General features: G+C 46.3%; 1 protein-coding gene across 6 annotated transcripts in view; it reads right to left on the bottom strand.

Moving 5' to 3' along the window:
- The window catches only part of GRIA1 (glutamate ionotropic receptor AMPA type subunit 1), a 311,855-nt gene that overhangs the window by 94,260 nt on the left and 198,503 nt on the right, over positions 1-19,092 (bottom strand). For all 6 annotated transcript variants that reach the window (XM_067732350.1, XM_067732349.1, XM_067732348.1 and 3 more), the window contains 3 exons: positions 11,761-11,865; positions 1,664-1,774; positions 543-749 (listed from right to left, as the gene is read on the bottom strand). In XM_067732350.1, the coding sequence (XP_067588451.1) occupies positions 543-749; positions 1,664-1,774; positions 11,761-11,865 (423 nt within the window). The remainder of the gene's footprint in view (positions 1-542; positions 750-1,663; positions 1,775-11,760; positions 11,866-19,092) is intronic.

Here is a 19,092-nt window from a genome sequence, read left to right as displayed (position 1 = left end):
GGGGAGAATGAAATGACATCTTGGAAAAAGTAGTATCTGATACAGGTTTGGGGAGAAGGGTGAGATTTTTAGAGGTGCAGAATGGAAGGGGACTAGAGAACAGAGTGACTCAGGGTGGTGTGGCTGAAATGGAAGGTGCTAGAAAGGGCAAGTAACTAGAACGTTTGGTTGTATCCAGGCTACCCCCAACACCAGGGAAGAAATTCATATTGAGGGAGACATAAGGGACTGAGCAGGGAACTAACAACTCAGCGGTCTGCCTCGAGAAAACTGATCTTGAAGCTAAACTATCACCTGTATTGGATGACGATCAACTGAAGTCACAGGACTGAGCTGAGTTTGGCTGAAGGAGCTGGGACCAGGAACCTGAACAAAAAATGTCTTCAGATATGGGATTTTTGGACTCCTTATCTTTTCGGCATCAGTAATACTAAATCATGGGGTCTAATAGGCATCTATGGGCAGGGCCAGCCAACCACCAAATGATTTCCTGTCAGCCTCTCTGCCTCCGCTTCCAATTGCCCACCCTGTAGGGAACTTACTCCATAGACCAGCTCTCCCACCATGCCATTCCAAGCCTTTGTGTCAGGGTCGCGGGCTCCATATTTCCCATCACTGACGATCTCAAGACGGTAGGAGTAGCCCACATGCTTGGCAATCTCTGCTGCCAGCTCTACACAGTAGCCCTCGTAGCGGTCATTGCCTTCAAACTGGTTGGCATTCTTCTTGAGCATCACATAAGGATCTTCCTGGTGGAGAAATGGGAGACAGAGAATGTGGGTTTTGGGTTCACTCTTGCGGAGGGAGGCCTTTGGCGTGGCAGAGGAGGATGTCTCCAACATTGCTAAACTTTGGGGAAGTCTCTCTGGCCCCTAAATCCACTTCCTGCATTTCTGCTCCTCCCATTACAAAACTTCTTGGGTTAAGGAAGCAAACTATTAAAATAGAATGTTTCACTGAGACGCCATGCCTAGCTTTTCAAGTTGTTCCAGGAGCTCTTGTATTTTTGGGAGGTGTTAGGGGAATAACCCTTAAATAGGCTCCAACTGTCTCATCACTGAAAATCACAGCAGCTTTACTTATACTCACTGTAGGTGCTGGACTTTAGGGAACTTGCTTTGAAAATGGCTTCTACTAAGGAAGGGTAGAGTCAGAACCACTACAATTTAGTCTCACCCTTATGTTTTTTTTTTTTTTTTTTTTTTTTTTTTTGCGGTACGTGGGCCTCTCACTCTTGTGGCCTCTCCCATTACGGAGCACAGGCTCTGGACGCCCAGGCTCAGCGACCATGGCTCACGGGCCTAGGCGCTCTGCGGCATGTGGGATCTTCCCAGACCCGGGGCACGAACCTGTGTCCCCTGCATCGGCAGGCGGACTCTCAACCACTGCGCCACCAGGGAAGCCCACCCTTATGTTTTATATACATTGGAAACTTTGGCTCAAAGGAGGGTAAGTGACTTACTTATCCAAGAGCACAAAGTGAAATCATGGCAGAGCCAGAGAGCAAAAGTCCCTCTGACTTTCAGGATATTCCTTTTTTACTTCCTCTTTCTACCGACCACACAGCTTTGGCAAGAAGAATGACCACTTTCACTCCTGGGAAAACCTTTGTGTTGGTCTGTCTCACATCCCAGGTAACCTCCATGAAGGACTGAGTACTCACTAGGATTGTAGTGACGATGTACGTTCTATTCTGGACACTTGAGTTATCCCCCCCGGCTTGAGCATCCGTGGCTGCAGGGACAAACTTATCATCTTCATTCCAGTAGCCAATCTGTTAAAGAGAGGAAGGTGGTGACATAAGGTGATCCAGGCTCCTCAGGAATGGCCCACTCTGGGTCCCCCAGCCAACACCAGACAGGAAATCAAGGAGCTGAGCATCACACCAGCAATCCTGGACACACCAGGCTCTGAGGTATTGGTAGATATAAACAACAAGAGACAAGATGCTCTCTAGGTCCTCCCATCCCCACCCCATGAAAATCCTCATCATGATGGGTAAGCCTGAAAATTGCCTCTTAAGGGGCGAGGATTTAACTGTTGATGCAGCTGAACTGTTACGTACAATGCGAGTCAGGGCCATGGAGATTTAATTCCCTGCAGTTGTTCACAAGGCCAAACCCCACCTTCTCCCATGCCTAGTAACCCTTCTCTTCCTGAGCTCATTCTGAAGTGTAGTGGGAATCATATGATTTAAACTGTACATTCTTGTTTTCTTTTGCTTTTTTTTAACATCTTTATTGGAGTATAATTGCTTTACAATGGTGTGTTAGTTTCTGATTTATAACAAAGTGAATCAGTTATACATATACATATGTTCCCATATCTCTTCCGTCTTGCGTCTCCCTCCCTCCCACCCTCCCTATCCCACCCCTCCAGGCGGTCACAAAGCACCGAGCTGATCTCCCTGTGCTATGCGGCTGCTTCCCACTAGCTATCTGTTTTACGTTTGGTAGTGTATATATGTCCATGCCACTCTCTCACTTTGTCACAGCTTACCCTTCCCCCTCCCCATATCCTGAAGTCCATTCTCTAGTAGGTCTGTCTCTTTATTCCTGTCTTACCCCTAGGTTCTTCATGGCATTTTTTTTTCTTAAATTCCATATATATGTGTTAGCATACTGTATTTGTCTTTCTCTTTCTGACTTACTTCACTCTGTATGACAGACTCTGGGTCCATCCACCTCATTACAAATAGCTCAATTTCGTTCCTTTCTATGGCTGAGTAATATTTCATTGTATATATGTGCCACATCTTCTTTATCCATTCATCTGATGATGGGCACTTAGGTTGTTTCCATCTCCTGGCTATTGTAAATAGAGCTGCAATGAATATTTTGGTACATGACTCTTTGAATTATGGTTTTCTCAGGGTATATGCCCAGTAGTGGGATTGTTGGGTCATATGGTAGTTCTATTTGTAGTTTTTTAAGAAACCTCCATACTGTTCTCCATAGTGGCTGTACCAATTCACATTCCCACCAGCAGTGCAAGAGTGTTCCCTTTTCTCCACACCCTCTCCAGCGTTTATTGTTTCTAGATTTTTTGATGATGGCCATTCTGACTGGTGTGAGATGATATCTCATTGTAGTTTTGACTTGCATTTCTCTAATGATTAATGATGTTGAGCATTCTTTCATGTGTTTGTTGGTAATCTGTATATCTTCTTTGGAGAAATGTCTATTTAGGCCTTCTGCCCATTTTTGGATTGGGTTATTTTTTTGTTATTGAGTTGCATGAGCTGCTTGTAAATCTTGGAGATTAATCCTTTGTCAGTTGCTTCATTTGCAAATATTTTCTCCCATTCTGAGGGTTGCCTTTTGGTCTTGTTTATGGTTTCTTTTGCTGTGCAAAAGCATTGAAGTTTCATTAGGTCCCAGTTGTTTATTTTTGTTTTTATTTCCATTTCTCTAGGAGGTGGTTCAAAAAGGATCTTCCTGTGATTTATGCCATAGAGTGTTCTGCCTATGTTTTCCTGTAAGAGTTTGATAGTTTCTGGCCTTACTCTTGTTTCCTTTTTTGGTTAACTGTATTTTTCCATCTGGATTTAACTTTCTAGGTGATGGTTACTTTATCCTTTATTTCTCTTATTTCCAATTTTTGACCTATTATAATACTGAGAATATAGTTGTGCCTGCAAACACTGATTGACATTATTTTTTTAAAAAAAATTAGTAGTTATTTATACTGACTCATTTGCCAAGGTCTTTTAGCAAATACTTATTGGATCCCTGTTGTGTGTAAGACTCGGAGCTAAAACATTGGTGGTATTGTGGCAGGGTTGAGAAAGATACAGAGAAGTCTCGGAGATAGTCCTTGCTCTGAGGATCCCTCCAGTCTATTTGGGAAGACAAGACACACACATGCACGTGGCCCCAGAAGTGACAAGTGAGTGGCTCAGGTAGCTTGAGCCTAAGGAGTTTGGAGAAGCAGAAGCCTGGTATGGAACCTATGCTGGGAAAAAGGCAGCAGGAGGAGGTGAGGCTTAAGTCACGAGGGATGGAAAGGTTGAGCCCAAACCTGTCAGGTCGGAGAGAAGATAAGCCAAGATGGGAAGGCGGGAATCTGCCCAGATATGTAAGTTCAGGGGGTCCTGAGTGGAGGATAGGGTTAGTCCAAGAAGCCAGTGGGCGCTTGGGTCTAGGTAGCAGAGGGATTGGTAGGCCAGGCTAAGTGGTGTAGACTTTATTCTGAAGGCAACAGGGAGTCATGGAAGGTTTGGGAAGAGCAGAATGGCGTGGCTAATACACACACACACAGACTCCACACACACCCCTATGTCTATGTATCTTTTATTTTATTTTATTTTTTGGCTGTGTTGGGTCTTTGTTGCTGCTCATGGGCTTTCTCTGGTTGCGGTGCATGGGCTTATTGCGGTGGCTTCTCTTGTTGTGGAGCATGGGTTCTAGGTGTGCTGGTTTCAGTAGTTGTGGCACACAGGCTCAGTAGTTGTGGCTCACGGGCTCTAGAGCGCCGGCTCAGTAGCTGTGGCTCACAGGCTTAGTTGCTTCACAGCATGTGGGATCTTCCCGGGCAAGGGATCAAACCCATGTCCCCTGCATTGGCAGGCGGATTCTTAACCACTGCGCCACCAGAGAAGTCCCTGTCTTTATACATCTTTAGACCGTTTTGTTTTGTTTCGTAGTCATTCTGCTGGCTGTAGTTTTAAAGAGCAAACAGGAAGGAGAACTGAAGCGCATGTGCAGGGGGAGGAGCAGGTCTCTAAGTCAGCCCAGGTTCAGGTTCACAAAATCCAAGGCACATGCCAATGGTCCACTCAGATGTCACCTTCACCTTGATGTCTTTCCCAGTCCCCTCAGTTACAAAGAAACAACTCTCCCTGCCATTTCACCGCCATTAACAACAGTAGTAATAATTGCCGACACTGATCGTGTTCTTGCTCTGTCAGAGGCTGTGTTTGATAGTTTTCGTGCCAGTTCATCTGGCTTAGAAGAGTTTGTTAACTTGCAAGGTGATGGTGGTGATGCAGCTGAGAAGTGGCTGAGCTCAGCCTGGAATGGTGGTCGTCTGTCTCCAGGGGCAGCTTTTCATCATGACGCGGTTCTTTCTGCGAGGGGACTTAGCCCTGGGCTGGGAGTCATATTAGCTGACAGTTACTGAGTGCTTACTGTGTTTTAGGCACTCTTCTAAGTGTTTTTTATGTTTTAACTTCTCTCATCCACACAAAAACCTATGAGGTGGGTAATCAATTATCACTCCTATTTTAAATGTGAAGAAACTGAGATGTAGGGGAAGTGGAATAACTTTCCCAAGGCCACAGGAGAGTCGTGGAGCCAGGATTGGAGCAGGGCAGGCCGATTGCAGGGCCGTGTCCTTCTGTGTTCCACTAGGCTGCCAGCTGGCCCTGAGCGCCTCGTGTTGGTTCCCATTGGCCCCATGGTCTAGCTGTTGGCATGTCTGTCCCCATCTCTCCACGATGCTGTGGGCTTCTCAGGGACAAAGCTAGAGGTCTGTTCATGCTAGGACCCCTTTCTTAGGGCCACAGATTGTACCACAGAGAAGCAGCTCAGGAAAGGTTTGTTGAGAGAATGAGTGCATCCAACATGGAGACAGTGGATCCTGTTCATGCTGAGACAGTTCAGAGGCCTGAAGGGGGGTCGGGGGAGCTGTCTCTCAGGACACTGGGTCAAGATTTGCCCTCATGCCGGCATGGGTACCATGTTGCCTGTGTGGGGCACTTTCAGTCAGCCTGGAAGGGGACATGTCTCTCTAATGACACAAGAACCAGAAACTTAGATTTCCAGAATATCAGAGCCAAAAGAGGCCTGAAGAATCATTTCCTCCAACCTGTTCGTTTTTTACAGAGAGGGAAACAGAAGTTCAGAGACCAGGGGACTTGCTCAAAACCAGAATGTAGTCCTGCCTCCCCCATTTTGCTAGACCAGTGTTCCATGGGACCCTAGGGCATCTGTAAAGGCCCTTCACCACTTTCATGGGAGGTGAGGGGTCAGAGAAGAGGGGGAAAGCCCTGGGTTCCTCACCCTTGCTTCAATAGTCAGTTCTGCTTTTAATCCATTTCACGCTTTGAGATTCCCCTTAAGAGTTCATTTTTACAAGGAGCCCGTTCGTTGAGAAATAACTATTTGAAACCATTATTGTAGCATATCGTGAGGCGAGTTTCAGAAAAGAATTTCCAGACTACTTTCCTAACACTTAACTGTATTTTGCTCTTCCCCTATGCAAATAGCACAGACAGGCTCGGGATTATTTTCTCTGTTTTACAGAAAAGAAATCTGAGGCTTGGGGAGATCAGATGATCTAACTTATATAGATTAAATAGCAGATTAGTGGCAGGGCATAGGAGCCAGGCCATGGACTTCAAAGGTAAAATTATTGAATATAATCAATACACACCTGGGAGACGATCAAGCAAATGTAATTGCCATTTTCTTTCCCCCGGTAGTTGATGCTATGGTGTTTTCATGCCCTTCTCTTTCCCTTCCTCCTCCGTTTTCTTCCTTCCCTCCCTTCTTTCCTTTCTTCCTTCTCCCTCTTCAGGATTAGTCACAGGTTTAGTTGTTCTTAGTTGTTCAAACTCAACAACTGTCAGCCTTGAGGAAGTTGCCTTCTTTGACATGCAACCAAGTTCTCTAAAATCTATTGTGTTTTCATCGGTAGTATTTTTAAAAGTGATGGCTTGATGGTCCAGAGATTGGTCTCTGGCATCAGACAGACCTGTTTTAAAAGGTAGACTTTTCTTATTAGTAACTGTTTGACCTTGGGCCAGTTACTTGACCTCAGTGGGCCTCCGTCCCTGCTCTGTAGAATGGATACAACAAGAGTACCTGTCTCGCAGGGCTGCTGTGGGAACCAAATGCGTTCATGCGTGGACAACGGTACGCATAGTGCGTGGTTCATATTAAGTTGCCAGTAAACTAAAAAATGATATCCAGTAGGGTAATGCCTGATTGAAGGCTAACAGGCTTCTATACTGTAGTACGTTTCAGTCTCACTTTGCTATTGAACATTGTCAGTCTCCAAAAGAAGTATATATTATGGAGTATTTCTCAAACTCATTTGACAGCGTAACCCTCTTTACATGCAGAATGTCCTAGGATAAATGGTGCAAAACCCACAAAGCACGGCTCTAAAATATCAAGTTATTTGATCAAAGAGAGGGGGAAAAAAGCAAGATAAATCTGTACAGACCAGATTTCTATGGCTTAGAAAGAGATTTTAACTTTTAGAATAGGGATCCTTCAGAGCTGGTATTATAGCACTAATGTTAAATTGGTCTCTATAAAAATTATTGTCTAGCTTGGCTTATATCAAAAGCTAGAGGAACAGTTAAGTGTTGTAAACAAGCTTATTTTATTCCTAACCCTTTTGTAGGGAAATAAGAACTATTGCCAGTCAGAAGAGCAGGGTGATGCCAAAACCCAGCTTGCCCCTCATGTAAGCTAGCAGGCTGAGAAATCTCCTTCCACATTTTGATGAAAAGAAAGCTGTCAAAGATTTTTGAAGGGACATTGCACTTCAGAGATGAGAGCAAATTTCCCTTTCTTAGAGAAGTGGGCTGGATTATTATACAGCCCTTTGATTCTCTACTGAGGATATGGAGGAACTTTGATTCTATCTCAAAGTAAATCAGAGCTAGTAGTTTGGTAAAAATTGGGGCCCACCGTTCAGGAGAGGATTTAAACAATTCTGACAGTGAGAGGTCTTCTCTTGGGGCCAGTTACAATTTTTGATCTCCTGTTTTCCATCTACCTCTAAAGCTTGTTTGAATATAGGAAATGAGTCTAGATGATAGATTAGATTTTTTTAAGTAAATGAAGTCTACAAAGGAGAGGATCACTGGACAGTACATTCAATTGATTGACCTTGCATAGTCGTCAAATCAAATCTCCACATTTTTAGCTCTAAGCTTCCTCTGAAGACACAGCCCCTGACCTCCAAAAAATGAGATCGATTATAATAGATTTTTAAAAAGGAAGACGTCTCTTGTGGCAAAGACAACCTGATGACCCCCAAGGATTCTTGTTCGCCTTGCATAGCGTACATGTATGGTGGGAAGTAGCTACCTGGACAGCAGTTGCATTTCCCAGCCTTCCATATGTCTAGGTGGGCCAGGTGATTGGGTTGGCCAGTGGAATGCAGCAGAAGTGATGCACGTCTCTCCTAGCCCGACTCCCCCAAATCTCCAGCACAGTTTGTAATAACTTTCTTCCTCCCCTGTTAGCTGGCTGTTGATAGCCAGGAACGATACCTAAACAAATGAGTTTGGCTGTATTCCAAAAAACCCACAAAACTCTATTTATGGACCCTGAAATTGTAATCTCATATAATTTTCACATATCATGAAGTAGTCCTCTTTTGATTTATTTCAAAATGTAAAAGTCTTTAGCTCATGGGCTGTACAAAAACAGGCATTTGGCTGAATTTGGCCTGCAGGCTGAAGTTTACCAACCTCAGGAGAGATCAGTAAACCAACAAGAATATATCAGAAGGGGTAAGCACTGTGAAACATTGGGACAGTGGGATTGTGCTGGGTGGATGGGGGTCACTTTAGATGGCTTGGTCAGGGATGGCCTCTCCAAGGTGACTTTGCCTGGGCCAGACTTGAGTGACGAGGAGAGACACTGCATATGAAACTACAGTGATTGAGAATGTCAGGTAAAGGAGCAGAAGGATGCTATAGGGTAGCTGTGGAGTTATGAGCCAGAGAAGGAGGAGCAAGGGCTGATGTCAGAGGGGTGCAGCGTCTGGGGTTCTGAGGTCAAGACAAGAAGTTACATTTCACCTGCAGTAGGAAGCCAGTCAAAAGCTTTAGGCAGAGAGAAGCAATATAGCCTGATGTATATTTGAAAACGATCATCCTGGCTCTTGTGTTGGGAAAATGGCCTTCTAGAGGGGCAAGAACGTGGCCAGCAGGACTAGTGACTGGTAAGGAGGCTCCTGAGTGAGTCAGGCAGGTGTGGAAGGTGGCTTGGGCTCCGGGGTCAGCAGTGGAAATGGAGAGAAGTGGTTGGATTGAAGCTCTGTCTTAGAGCTACACCAGGTCTCAGTATGTCCAAAGTTGGGTGGCAAGGATTTAAAGAAAAGACTTCCAAAGGACATCTGGACGGGAGAGCTGTGCACTGACGTCAGTAGGACCTTGTGTCACTTTCTTCCCTGCCCGGTCTTTCCTTTCCAGTTATACTTGGGTCAGAACTGGGGATGACAAACTTGGGGCATGGCAGGGGGATACATATCAAGCTGAAGTGAGACTTGGCCATTTCAAGTCCAAAATTAGCTACAGGACCAGTAGTGATGGGCAGAGATGGTTAAATCAACAATGATGGTCCCTTCACGAAAGACCTTCGAGAATTTTCCTACACTTCTCTCTTGGCAGCCTGTTACCAGAATTTGTGATCCTACTTGAATTTGACAAGGTATTTTATTTGGATAGCGGTCCCTAAATCAGCACCCCACGGTGAAGTGGAGTCTCTGAATGGGATTTCCCAAGGATTTAGCTTGAGTGGAGCCAGTGCCCATCCTGGCATTTGAAGATCCTAAGCATTGGATGGGTGGATGTGTAGAGCACACACATTTCAGTAGGATGTCAGAATGGACCCAGATAACTAGAGGGTGTGTTGGCAGATCGGTGGCCATGATACGTGCTTAAAGATCAGGGGCGAGTCCTCGAGGCCCCCGGTCAAGCAGCAGAAGCCCCTCTATTACCTACATCAGGTAAGGCCAGGCACTGCTCACTGAAACCAGCACAACGAGGTCACCGTGAATCTGAGAAATTACTTGTTAGGAGGCTGACTGAGTAAAAGGCCTGAAGCCGCAGGTGTGGAGGAATTCCTTGTCCTCAAGTCAGATTCCCCGTAAACAAAGGATGCTTAAGCCCACATTCTAGGAAAGGATTTAGTCATTGGAAAGTAAGTTGAAAAACAGCCCCAGGATCTGAAAAATAAAGCACAACGATTTGCTTGTGGATTTTAAGGTTACTCTGTAATTTCTGTTTGCTGATTTATCCATTCCACGGGCTTGCACAGCCTGACTCACTCAAAATCAAGGCTGACATAAAAATCCCTGTGGCCTAAAGAAGGCAGTTGAAACAAACAAACAAAACATGGGCTGAATGTCCACTCCGTTCCAGGGGCTACTTTTGGGAATCCCTTGATACAGGCAAGTGGGTAGCAGACATTGTTTCACTCAGTGCTGATGGCGACCCTGTGAGGTAAAGGGCATTATTCCCCATTTGGAGATGATGTAACTAAGGTCCAAGGAGGCTGAGTTGTTCAAGGTCACGTGCCTAGTAAAGGGTAAGGCAGAGACTTAATTCGGGTCGTGTCTGTCTCCAAAGCCTGAGCTTATAACCGTTCTGCCAGTGTATCTCACCAAACCACCCAGAGCATCATGGACCTCCACAGGCTGGGAATAGAAAGCATGAGCGGAGCTGTTCTGTAGAACTTGCTGGGATGCTGGAAATGATCCGTTGAGTACATCTGTGCTGTCTAGTATGGCAGCCACTAGCCACCTGTGGCTACTGAGCACTTGACATGTGGCGAGTGCAACTGAGGGGCTTTTAAATTATTTAGAATGAAAGTTAAATGGCCATCCATGGCTAGTGGCAACTGTATTTGACAGCACAGGCCTAGAGAGCATCAAGTTTGAGAGATGAAGACCCAGTCTTCAATGTGCCAGGCACAGCCCTCAGAACTTCGGCACCCGTTAGATCATTTAATCCTCTCAGTGAGCCTATGAGATTGGCATTGTTATGGTGCCCCCCACTTAAGGCACAAAGAACCTGATTTATTTGTCCAGAATCACAGGCTGGTAAGTGGTGATGCCAGGATTGAGGCCCAGGATTCCAGAGCTAATACTCTGATCCATGACACCCTAGTAGCTTTATACCATGTGTGCAATGCCTCTTACCCATTACGCTGTGCCACCCCAAGGAGCTAGGAATGTGATGAAGGCCATGGACGGTACAATAGAGGCTGCCATGAGTCACAACAAGGGAGCCTAGGGAAGGAGTAGCATTTTCTCTGAGTGTTGAAGGCTGAGGAGGAATTGGCCAGGCAAAAGAAGGGGATGGGGTAGGGGGAGTCCTAGGCAGAGGGAACACGTTTGAAGGCTGGGAGGTGAGAAAGAACATAGTGTATTCCTGGAAGTGAAAGTTGATCAGAATGACTGGAGTGGAAGGAGGAAGGAAGTGAGTGTCAAGGGTCAAGGTCAGAGAAATTGGCAGAGGCCAGAGCACACAGAGTGTGGTAGAATTCTGAATGTTTTCTCCAAGGATTTGAATGTTGTTCCAAAATGTTTAATATGCATACATATTATACATTACATACATATACACAAACTAAGTTTCACTTATACTTCTTTGTGGAAAGTAGAGGGGATACGACCAAGTGTGGATCAGGAGAAGATGGTTCACTTCCTCAATAAATCATCATTCTCAAGTTCTTACTTTGGAATCCTATAGGAGCAGCAGGGGCATTTTATACACATCTATTAGTTTATACTTTCACAGTAATTTCCCATCCCTTGGATCTTCACAAGCACCCCAAGACAAAGCTAGAGATTTTTTTAATCTCCATTTAATCTCCTCGATTCTCAGAGGAAGGAACTGACTTGCCCGAAGTCCCAGCTGGTTAGTGGCAGAGCTGAGGCTAGAATCCTCATTGCCTGCATCTCTTCTAAGAGATTCAGTCCAGGAAAGTGGGCTTGCAAGGCCCTCAGCTCTGGCCTGAGCCTCTGCTCAGCCCTCTCCTCCCTGAGGAAGTGAAGCAAAGGGACCCTTACCTTTCGGATGCCGTCGTGCTTCATTTCGATCACATGGAGGGTGTAGTTGGTCCGGCGTCCTTTCTCATTAAATTGCACGTTTCCTGTCAAGCCTTCAAACCGCACCTGGAAAAGAAAGCCAGGTGGTGACCAGTGAACCCTGAAGTTGCGCTTCATGTTTGTTCATTGGTTTGCTTTTTCTGCTGAAGTGAAAGTCCAGAACCTGAGGAAGTTACATGGGATGAGGTCTTGGAGTAGCATCAGTACTAAACACCTCTCTACTCCTTTGCCTGTAGCAGTCATCACTGTTAGAGTACAGTGCTCTTGCCTACTAGACTGAAATTCATTCTGAAAACTTTTTCACCCATTGCTTTAGGCAAACAGTAACAGTGGATCAGAGTAGATCCTAATAGGAAATCTCTGTGCCATCCTCAGTCAAACACCCCCATCAGGACTACCACTGTGAGAAAGACCGCTGCTCAGGTGCACACCTTCAGATGTAGAAAGTGAAGGAGACCTGCAAAGGAAGAGACTGGTGTGCCATCCCTGGTGAGTCAGGAGAAGACCCAGGGCCAGGAGCTGGCCTTGTGATGCCTTGGGCTGTGCCTCAATGTGGCTTCTCAGTTCCTTTGTGAGTCCAGGGATTACAGTACTTGGGAGCCTAAAGACCTAGAATTGGGAGACCTGGATTTTACCCCAGCTTTCCTTTGAACAGCAAGTGACTTTGGGCAATTTGCCTCTCTAAGTCTCAAACTTCCTGCCCCATCTACCTTAAATGACACAGCAAATGTGAAAGTGCTGTGCAAACTTTAAAGCACCCGAGGAGATTCTTTGTAAGACCAGAGCCTTTCAACAGGTCTCAGCTGGTGGAATCAAGATGCGTATTGGAAGCCCCCAAATAGGCTGCATGGAACTTCTCCACAAACGAGACAGATTAAACTTCCATGGCTTCCTATCTCCAAGTTCACTTTAAAGGCCAAGTAGTCAGCATGGGGAATCCAAGGCTTTTGGAACCAAGCCTGCTGCTCTGGAGGTGACCAATAAAATGTATCCACCCTCGAACTGGGGATGGGTCTAGCTGTGTACCATCAGCTTGAGTATAAGAAATCACATTCTCCAATGATGGTCCACCATGTGTCCTCAGATCAGTCTGGCCTAAGGCCAGTGACATGAGCCTGTGCCTGTAACCAATATGAACCCGGCCCTTTAACCCAGCATCATTTATTTCCCCCTTCCTCAGGCAGCTTAAAAGGAAGCCTCACAGGGTGTTACCATTTTCTGACAGTGAATGACCAGTCCCTCTGCCTTCAGAATACAAGAATAGCTGGTGTGTGTGTGTATTTGAGATGTGGGAGTGGGAGGGAGAAAGAGAGAAAGAAGAAAGGAAGGAAGGAAAGAAAGAAAGAAGGAAGGAAGGAAGGAAGGAAGAAGGAAAGAAAGAAAGAAAATGTGTGTGTGTATATGTCTCCTCTCAGGCTGACCCTCCCATCACCTCCTGGTTTGAAGTCTCAGTGGGGAGGTTACAGCAGGCCCACAGCACTGAACAAATTATATAACAAGCTCTTCACTCTCTGAGATGAAATCTGGAGAAATTCTTGCTCTGGAAAAGTCTGGGCTGGTTTTGCTTTTCAAGGAGGAAGCAAAGTACCAATTCTGCTACAAAGAATAAGAAGAGAGCAATTCAAATCCATCAGAAGCTTCACCTTCTCACCTTGGTCGTCTCTTGCCCATCTTTAGCTTCCCATTCATTGCTGTGTACCAACTTATGTGACTCATTTGGAAAAACAGACTGGGATAGATGTGCAGATGGTTTGCAGAAACAGAAAGAAGTGTCATTAATGACTCAAATGGGCATCTATTTTTGGTGCTGGTATCAAGTGTCATACTAATTATCATTATGTCATATTCATACAGCAAATTGCATAATGTCTCTATGACTCAGTTTCCTCATTTGTTTTATGAGACCCATTAGGTTTAATTATGTCTTAAGGTTGGTTTACAGATTAAATGAGATATTTTTTGATCAATGCTTGCCCCATGGTGAGTATTCAACAAAGGCCAGCTATTATTTTTATTATTACAAATTGTGTTATTAATACTACCAGCATTTTACAAGTGTTTATGAAGCATTTTCACATATATTACTTCATCTCCATTCATAGCAGCCCCCTGATATAGGTCAGTTAGAGAGAGATTAGGATCTTCACTTTCAGAAGATCCTAAACTCCGGAAGGTAAAGTGATTTGCTCAAGACTTAGGACTTACAAGTGTCCAAGGCAGGCCTGACATCCAGAGCTTCTGACATATTCTGGTTTCTTCACTTAATATACCAAGTGGCCTCTCAAACAGAGGACAGTGCTACTGTCCTAGGCTCTGAGGGGTGACACAGAGATGTATAGAGCATGTGTTCTCCAGGCCTACTACTGCTCTCCTCTATTCCAGTTGGGCCTACCCCAGGCTGCACTGTTAATTCCTAACTATGTGGCCATGTACAAGTCACTGTGCCTATCTGTTGTTGGTTTCCTCCTCAAAGAACTGAAGTGCTTAGCATATTGTCTGGGACATAAATGTTCAATGAATAGTGTCTGTTATCTAAGTGATGGTGATGGTGATGATGATGTTGAAGGTAATGATTACTACTACTACTGTGCTGTGTACAGTGGGTACGCAGTGTGGCAAAGAAGAAGATTTAACATGGAAGCCTTGGGTCTGATACGCTGTGGTCTCACGACAGGGGATTCTTTCAGCAGAAACGAGGGTCTTTTCACTGTCATTTTTACATGTCTTTCTCAGTTTCCAAAAAAATCAGCAGCAGGAAAGTTTTGTGACCCGAGGGCCCCTTGTGTTGCCACAATGTTTTCACAAGATGCTGCTTATTCGATGTTCCCAGAAACCCAGTGAGTAGCAAAAGCAGAAGTTATTTTGCTGATGTTATAGATAGGATTACTGAGACTCAGAGCTACGGCACTTGGGTTCAGGATTCACAGTACATCAGGAGAGGCCCGGAGCAGCTGAAGGCTCTGACCGTCTAGTTGGAGAAGCCAAGACTTACACATCCTGAGATAAATTAGAGTGGGAAGGAAGACGTGCCAGAATTACTGTTCCATGATGGCAGAGCAAGGAGAGGTCAAGAGAATGGACTAGCCCCAAACCATGTATGAGGGCAGTCTGGACTCATAGTCAGAGGAATAAGCTTCTCAGAAATATATGCTATGGGCACATGTGGAAACTGCCATCCTATCCATCAGGACTGAGCCCCTGAGCCCTCATTCCCCACTCCTACCCCCTACCCCCATGCTGGGGTGACAGGGATCAGACTGAGGGAAACCTGGAGCTCCCCCTTAGCTCCTGCCTCCTGGACCTCCCAGCACTGTCCCGGCACCTGCTGACTCCCCCCGTGAAAGGTGGAGAATTCACCTTGCATTTCCTGTGAATGGCATTGGTTGCCAGCCCAGAGTCTGCCACCCATGAGATGCTGAAGCATAGATTTTCTTTCTTGCTTGGTGCCCGCCGTTTGCTGGTTAGTGTTTCTACTACTTGAGCCATCGACCCTGATGACTCCTCCAACCCCATCCCCGGGGCGGGGCGGGGGGGCAGCGGAGATGCTGTGGGCCCGAGGCTTCTTCAGCCTTTTCGTGGCTGCCGTGAGGTGGATCTGTTCTCTTGGCCTCTCCTCCTGCATGCTCACTGGGTGTGGGAAGTCAGAGCCTGTGGGCTAGATGCCAGTAGACCACATTCTGGTTATACTAGCCAAGTTAAGTCTCAGGACCCCTCTGAGCTTCCACTTGCCCACCTGAACAATGGGAAGAAGAATCCTGCTCTATCTCATGCAGTTGCCCTGAGGTTCAAAGAAGCTTGTGTATTATCCCTTTTTTGAAAAATATATTTTTGAGCCTTGTGACAAGCCAGTGAGGGAGGCAGTGCTAAGAGGATTATGTCCATTTAAGAGATGAGGAAATTAATGCCAGAAAAATGGAGCAATTAATCCAGGATCCCCCAGATAGCGCCTGGTGGAGTCATGGTGTGAACCCAGCTCTTCTCTTCCTACGCGCTAACAGCCAAGCACGATGCCCACAAGTCCTCACTTGTACCCTCACTCTAGCCTTCTGCTGGGTATCATTTACTCCCTCACCCAGACCCTCCAAAACCCAAATCACTCTTTGTTCAAATTCACCCTTCCTTTAAGGCATGAATGACCACCCATCCCAGTTAGCTTGGGATCGTTTCAGTTTACATGTCTTGTTCTGGGATAATTGGTAATAGCTCTCCCATTCACTCTTAAGTCTGGATGATAAATTATATGGTCACCGTATTGAAAGCCCCAGTTTCGTTCCTACGGGAAGCCTGGTAATGTCCAGATTCCTCAGTCATGGCATTCTTTTCTGACAGTCCATAGCACCACGAGCCTGGCTGTGTCATTTAGCCCTTAATCTATACCTTTGTGGCTATTATTTCTCAGGAGCTTGTCTTTCCTTCTACACTGGGTCTTGAGTCCCGAAAGGTATGGACTGTGTCTCACACCCCTATTGCCCAGCTCGCCCCAACCTCATCTAGCAATGTGCCACGTACACCTTCACTTCCAGTGTGCGTGGTCATTGACTGACAGATTGCAAACACAAAGGCAAGAGGGCTGATCCTTATTTAGGGCAGCGATTCTTCGCCTGAGGTCCTTAGCTGGGCTTCTCAGAGTGTCTGTGGTCCACCTGACTCCTGGTCGTGCAAAAATATATGTGTATGCATTTTCTGGAAATAAGAGTACAAAGCTTTGTTTCCCATCATATCCTCAAAGGGCCTATGACCCCCCAAATGCTATCAGCCTGACTTGGGGAGCTGGATCTTTTCTGCCAGCGAGAAGCCAACCTTTGGGCGCCCTCATGCCTCTTCCTTCCTGGAGCGCTGAGGAATTCCAGGATGTGGGCTCATTAATATTCTGAATGGCTCCTTGGATGTCAGGCAGGGAGCAGGCAGGCTGGTTGTCTTCACTCTGCCACCGGGGAAACTATAGTGGGGTGTGGGGGAGCGGGGGCATGTAGATATTACCCAAGGCCATGTGCTGGTGCTGGCTGGCCCATGGCTTGTGTCTCACCTGCTGGGCTGGGCCTTCAAGGCTTCAGAGCAGAGCAGTTATGGAGACAGGGTGAGGTAGCAAGGAGATGGGGGTTGGAGTCCCACTTTTATCACTAACTGTATAATTTTGGGAAATTAAAAAAATCTCTGTAGCTCAGTTTCTGCATTTATAAAGCGCAGTTAATAAAACCAGCTACCTCAGAGGGTTATATTGAGGATTCAGTGAGATCAAACATGTAAAATACGTTCAGAACCTTGTACATAGTGAGCCCGGGACATATCATAGCTGGTATTACCATTATTTTTAGAATAATGTGCTAATTCCTCTTGGCCTAACTCACAGACATCCCAGCTCTACCACAAGCTGACCCACAGGTCCCTCCCCATGTGGGACCTGAAGGCCAGTGGGCAGGGCAGAAGAGACTCGAGCCCCCATCCTTGGATTCCAAGGACCAAATGTCATTGGGATTTACCCAATCTACTGTAGGTGCACACTGCTCCTTCCTAGGGGCATGGCTTTTTCAAGAGATGGGTCTTGAGGGTGAGATGGTTGGACAGTGGCCATGACTGTGTGTGTAAGGCCCTGGAGCTCAGTGCGTACAAGCAAAGGCCCCTGGGGCCACAGGACAGTTGTGGGACAGGAAGAAGAACCCTGGATGGGTGTCTGGTCCAGCCTGTGCTGCTAAGCTGCTGTGTGACCCCGGCTGAGTCACTGCCTACTCTAGGTCAGCTGCTTCATCTATAATGTAAGGGAAAATGGGAGTCGTAATTTTTCAGGTCTCTTTCAGCAATACATGTTTGTGATTCTAGGTGATTAACAAAGATTTGAAAGTAATCAGTTTGAACAGCTGATTTTTAGATCAGAATGTTGGTTTTATTTTTGTGTCTGTTTTGTGCCTAGTTCTCCCTGCCCTACGTCCACACCCAACAGAGACTGAAGGGAGTTTCTTGAGGGCAGGTCTTGACTTCTCGTTGTCCCCAGAGCTTGGTCCCAGACCACAGCACGTAGTAGGCTCTCAGGAGCAGCTGACTGGCACACACATGTCTTGACTCAAGACAGTATAGAGACTATTATTTTTTTGGCTAAGGCAGCTGCCTCCTCTCAACCCCACTGAAGGCAGAAGCAGAAGCCTGAGCATGTTACAACCAGAAAGACATGGGTTAGAGCATAAGAAAAAATAAATTAGATCCTTAGAGTTCTTAAGCCAGTTGAGACCCAAGAATTGTCTCTCTAACCGCCTCATTGTCGTGGATGAGGAAAGGGAAGGGTGTAGGAGATATGAATGAGTATTTCAAGGTCACCCAGAGACTCAAGGGCCCAGCGGGACCTGGACCCCAGCTCTCCTGATTCAGTGCCCTTCCTGCCACCCACGTCGTCTCCAGGCTTCATCACTGTCATGATGGCATCAGGATATCCTTCCAGGGATGCCCTTAAGATGGGAGAGGCAAGGGAGCTAGAAGGGTTGTGAGGCTGAGGGCAAGTCCGTGGGACCTTCTGAAACTAGCTTCACATTGCAAACAGAATCTGTCTCGACTGTGGGGTCTGGAAGAGCATTTTAAATAAGCCAGAAGGCGGGCACAGCACCTTTGGCGATCATTCTGAAGCTGGTGGGTGTCTGCTCTTGCTGCCTAGCGATTCGGGGCCACCCTGCGCAGAGACGGGGAGGGCAGAAAGGGCTGCGGGTGGACCCATTCGCGTGTGGTCACAGGGCAGCTGCTTCACTTCATTCCAAAGGACAGAAGTATAATCCACATTCCATGTGCAGGCAGTTCATCCAAGCTGAAGAACAGCCTGTGATATTCCTGTCTTGTCTCTTTCTCCAGGTTGTGAAAATTGTTAGAGCTGTGCACGTGTGGTTGGAAAACAAATGGGAATAGTTGTACATTTTGCTCTACATTTCTGCGTCATTCAGAAACGCATCTCTCCTTCCCTGGGAGTCCAAATTCATCTTCTGTTGAACGGAGTCTTGAAAGTAGAGCTGGCCTTATCTAGGCAACTCTTGGATGGGGAGGGCAGGTCCTGAGAGGCATTTGTACCAAAATATCTTGCTGCTGCTGGCTTGCCACTGTGTCAGATACTTGGACATTCCTTTTCAGTGAGCACTGCCCTCTTTGCCCAGTCCCCTTTGGAAACACAGCCTCTCTCAGGAGGCACGAGAGGCATCCTGTGGTGCTATCCGTCAGGAGTTGGAGGACCACAGCCTGGGCTTGAGGTGCTTCTAGAAACTTCTAGAGACTTCTAGGAGTGCAGAGAGTGATAAAACTGGGCAAATCCCCAGAAACTTC

Source organism: Pseudorca crassidens, chromosome 3, assembly GCF_039906515.1.
Source record: "Pseudorca crassidens isolate mPseCra1 chromosome 3, mPseCra1.hap1, whole genome shotgun sequence".
NCBI classification, from domain to species: Eukaryota; Metazoa; Chordata; class Mammalia; order Artiodactyla; family Delphinidae; genus Pseudorca; species Pseudorca crassidens.
The sequence above is the reverse complement of the archived record's forward strand: the minus strand, read 5'-3'. Positions and strand labels throughout refer to the sequence as shown.